We start from the raw sequence: 3,845 nt of genomic DNA on the forward strand, positions 1-3,845 counted from the left end.
GTCCCATGATGCATCTGTAGTTCTACCACAGCTGGATATTGCCCGCCCCTGCTTTACACTAATAAGAAAAGACGTATTGCACAATACATGGTAATAAATTATTATTTTTTTAACATACTTCATTTATGCATTTTTAATAATAAAAGGGTAGGTAATGCATATTCTTTCACTTAACAAACATCAAACCTAAAGTCTGCGCCACTGAAGAACATGTGACCCCATTCAGGCAGTAAGGACTGACTGAAGAGCAGCCAATCAGGAGCGCGCTTACTGCATGCGTTCCACTCATAAAGTGCTGTGCGGTCCAGCGCTGGTGACGTCTGTGCCGGTAAAATGGATTCGGGACCGGAGGAGCTGATGCCGCGGCTCCTGCCTGTGGGGGACTGCGACCTCTCCGAGGACTTTGACCCTGCAGTCCCACCACGGACACCGCAAGAGTATTTGCGGCGGGTCCAGTAAGTAGCCATACCCCTGGACTGTCAATATGGATGTCACAGTTCTCCCCAGCCTGGCTAGAGGATGCACGGCGCACAGTGTGTGACTTCACTCAGCATGTACACAGCATGAATCAATATTGCATTCTGAACATTGTGTGTAATCCCCATTCATCCTGAGTGTGCTCCTCTACTTCCTGCAGGGGTGTGCAGTACTATCATATACAGATCTACTATGGGAACTAGTAGAATCCGTCAATGGATGAGAGGTCCCCATGTAGGGTGATCACATCAGAACCTTCCCTGAGGCTGGATTCCTACTGTTTCCTTGTGTTCATGCGTGCACATTAATGTGCATTGTCTAAGGACCGCCCATTCATTTGAATTGGGTGCCTTATGCACCAAACATGTGCCTCTGCTATTTGTTGTAATGCAGTGTACCACAATGCATGGTATGCATTTCTGTGCACTGCAACACGTCTGTTGGCAAGGTGTTGGGGTGCCCTTACATTATACGTGAATGCACGGAAACAAAACCTCTTACTGATGCACAGTAAATAGTTTTGTGTGTGTATATTATAAATTCTTCTAAATGACTGGTCGGATGGCTGATGTATAAGGGCGGGTGGATACATACAAGCGTTCAGGCAGCTATAGAGCTTGTATGGTGAGGGGAGTGTGCTCACTCTGCTGCTTTGCCGGCTATCCTGGCCTCCGCTGTTCTCGGTGCGGGCCCAGCATGGCAAGTCTCTGTGGATGGATCGGAAAGGAGATCAGCACACTTCCACCGGCTGAACTCCCTTCCGATTTCTGAATGCGAAAGTGATGTGAATTACGTCACTTCCGCTTTCAGCCTTTCCTTTCTCTGTCTGTAGCCGGAGAAGAAGCAGATCTCTGCTTCATCAGCTTCTTTGGGGTCCCTAGGTGACATTAGGGGTCTAATAGTGTAAATACAAGAAGTCCAGTGCACTTCATACAGCATTCAGACCCAATCTTAGACGGTTGCTGTGGTAAAATGTCAGATGGGCCCATCACAACATAAGTCCCAATCCAATGTGCCATATTCAGATGGGACACTTTATTGTCACCAACAGGAAGTGATGTTTTACCATTCCTCACCAATACACACCCACTGACTGTAAAGCCATCTTTATCGTCCTTGGTCCTCAAAGCAATGGGGTGTGTCGCTTTACAAAGTGGGTGGGTACGTTCTTACATTCCATACAGCGGGGATGTATGTTGCATTCCGTTTTTGCACTAGCACTTTAAGAACAATGGCACTACAGCCCACCCAATCTGTATAATGCCTACGCTGCTGAGGAGCGAACCCAACCTAAGGATGGGGATTCACAGAATAAAGGTAGATTTGAACAGGTGTGGTAGTGACCAGCAGAGCCAGCTGTCAATCAGGCAGCAGGGTGGATCTCAACAATATTATCGGGAACTTTGCCTGCTGCAGCGCAGATTTGCGCTGTCGGACTATAGTACACAATGGCATGCTATATGCTGACTTTTGGTCACAGGAGTACATAAGTAAATGGCCTCCTGTGACCCAAAAGAGAACTAAAGCCAACACAAGTTTGCCCATAATTCTCTTTTAAATATTCATGTCAAATTATGTATCTTGACTTTATCCGCAATTGATTTTTGTTCAAGTCCTGCTGAGCTTGAATTTAATGGTTAATCCCAGTACATTTGTCTCCATGGAAAGTTTAGTTTTAAACCCTAAACTGCATGTGCCAGCGTTCACTTGGCACACAGCAACGTTTTATAAATCCTGATGATTGTGGGGGTATTGGGTCAAACTAGGTCAAGGCATGTGCCTAGAAATGCATTTGTTTAGCAATTCAATCCTAAGGGGACCTAGTTATCAGCATTTGATAAGTTGCCTGATGTTATCCTTGAATCTTTTGTAGGATTGTTCCCTCTTTTTTCTTTTTTTTTGTGAGTTTATGTAGGTGTTCCGTTTCAAAACTGGGTTTTCATTTATTTATTTTATTTATTTTTCCTCCCCCTCTAGGATCGAAGCTGCGCGATGCCCAGACGTTGTGATTGCACAGATAGATCCCAAAAAAATAAGGAAAAAACAAACAGTCAGCATAGCTGTGAGTAACGGTTTTCAGACTTTTTTTGTTGCACTCCTCCCTTAAATGCAGGTATGTTTTCTGGATAGCTAATGTGTGTTGTAACTAGGGATGCACCGAAACACATCGGCCGAAAATGGCACTTTGGCAAAAATGCTTAAAGTGCCATCTTTTGGCCAAAATAGAGGTACAACCCTGGTTTCTCCCCTCCCGCTGCTCTGTGTCCCTGCGGGGAGGAGAGAAACTGTCACAGGAGGCTGTGCGTTGTGGGAGGAGAGCGATGTAAGCAGCTGGTGTCTCTCCTCCTGTACCGCTCAGCCTCCTGTCACAGATCAGGATGGAGAGCTGTGTGGATGGTGACGGCTGTCATTGCTGTCACAGGAGGCTGAGCTCTCCTCCTGCCTCCTGTGACCGATCGGGAGAGTGGTGGTGTGGGGCGGAGACAACTATCAGCTGTCACAGGAGGCCGGGCTGGTGGTGCATGGGAGGAGTCACCTGTCAGGAGACTGAGTTCTCCTCCCTGCACCGCTCGTTCAGCCTTAAGGTGCCCACACACCTTACGATCCCGCAATCGTACGATTATCGTAAGGTGTATGGAAGCCGTGCGACCTCTACTACTGTAAGGTCGCACGACTTTAAACTTACGAACATGTTTCAAAACCCGCCGAGCATCGTACGATGTTCGGCGGGTGTGTAGCATGTTCGTAAGATAAAAGCCGAACAGGCCGGTGTGCGCAAGCGCACACTGCCCGTTCGGCATTGCGGTCATCGGAAGCCCGCCCCTCAGGGGGCGTGGCTTGCCATCATCGCAAGTACGATCTGCCTATGCAAGATAGACAGATCGTATGTTTTTTTTGTTTTTGTTTTTTTTTTTTAAGTACCTTACAACCATCGCAAGACAGAAGTCTTGCAATGGTTGTAAGGTGGGGTCCCAGCCTTACGTGACTGCATGTCAGGATGGAAAGCGGAGTACAAGCAGTCAGTGATCACTGATTGCTGAATGTTTGTAAATAATTGAGGACAGAGTATGTTTACTGTGTCCCCAATTATGAATGGGAAGTGATCTACATCACCTCCTGTTTATTTATGATTGTGGATATAGTAAACATACTCTGTCCTCATGTTATAAATGAACAGGAACACTCAGAGGATTCCTGTTCATTTATAACAAGGACTGTAGAAAAAGAGGTTGAGGGCTCTGTCATCCAATCTTTTTCTATTTTAAAATGGAAATATCTGGGATCTTTTTTAGCCCCCCTATATTTCCCTGAAGCCCCCATCAGTAAAGTAAAAATAAAATATTTTAACTTTTGAAAACGTTGGGGGG

General features: G+C 46.1%; 1 protein-coding gene across 1 annotated transcript in view; it reads left to right on the forward strand.

Moving 5' to 3' along the window:
- Window positions 1-276: 276 nt before the first annotated feature.
- The window catches only part of GEMIN2 (gem nuclear organelle associated protein 2), a 13,229-nt gene continuing 9,660 nt past the window's right edge, over window positions 277-3,845 (forward strand). Inside the window, exons 1-2 of the mRNA XM_018559269.1 lie at window positions 277-455; window positions 2,455-2,539. Of these exons, the coding sequence (XP_018414771.1) occupies window positions 334-455; window positions 2,455-2,539 (207 nt within the window). The 5' untranslated portion in view covers window positions 277-333. The remainder of the gene's footprint in view (window positions 456-2,454; window positions 2,540-3,845) is intronic.

Source organism: Nanorana parkeri, unplaced genomic scaffold (genome assembly GCF_000935625.1).
Source record: "Nanorana parkeri isolate BGI_ZX_2015 unplaced genomic scaffold, ASM93562v1 scaffold386, whole genome shotgun sequence".
Classification (NCBI taxonomy): domain Eukaryota; kingdom Metazoa; phylum Chordata; class Amphibia; order Anura; family Dicroglossidae; genus Nanorana; species Nanorana parkeri.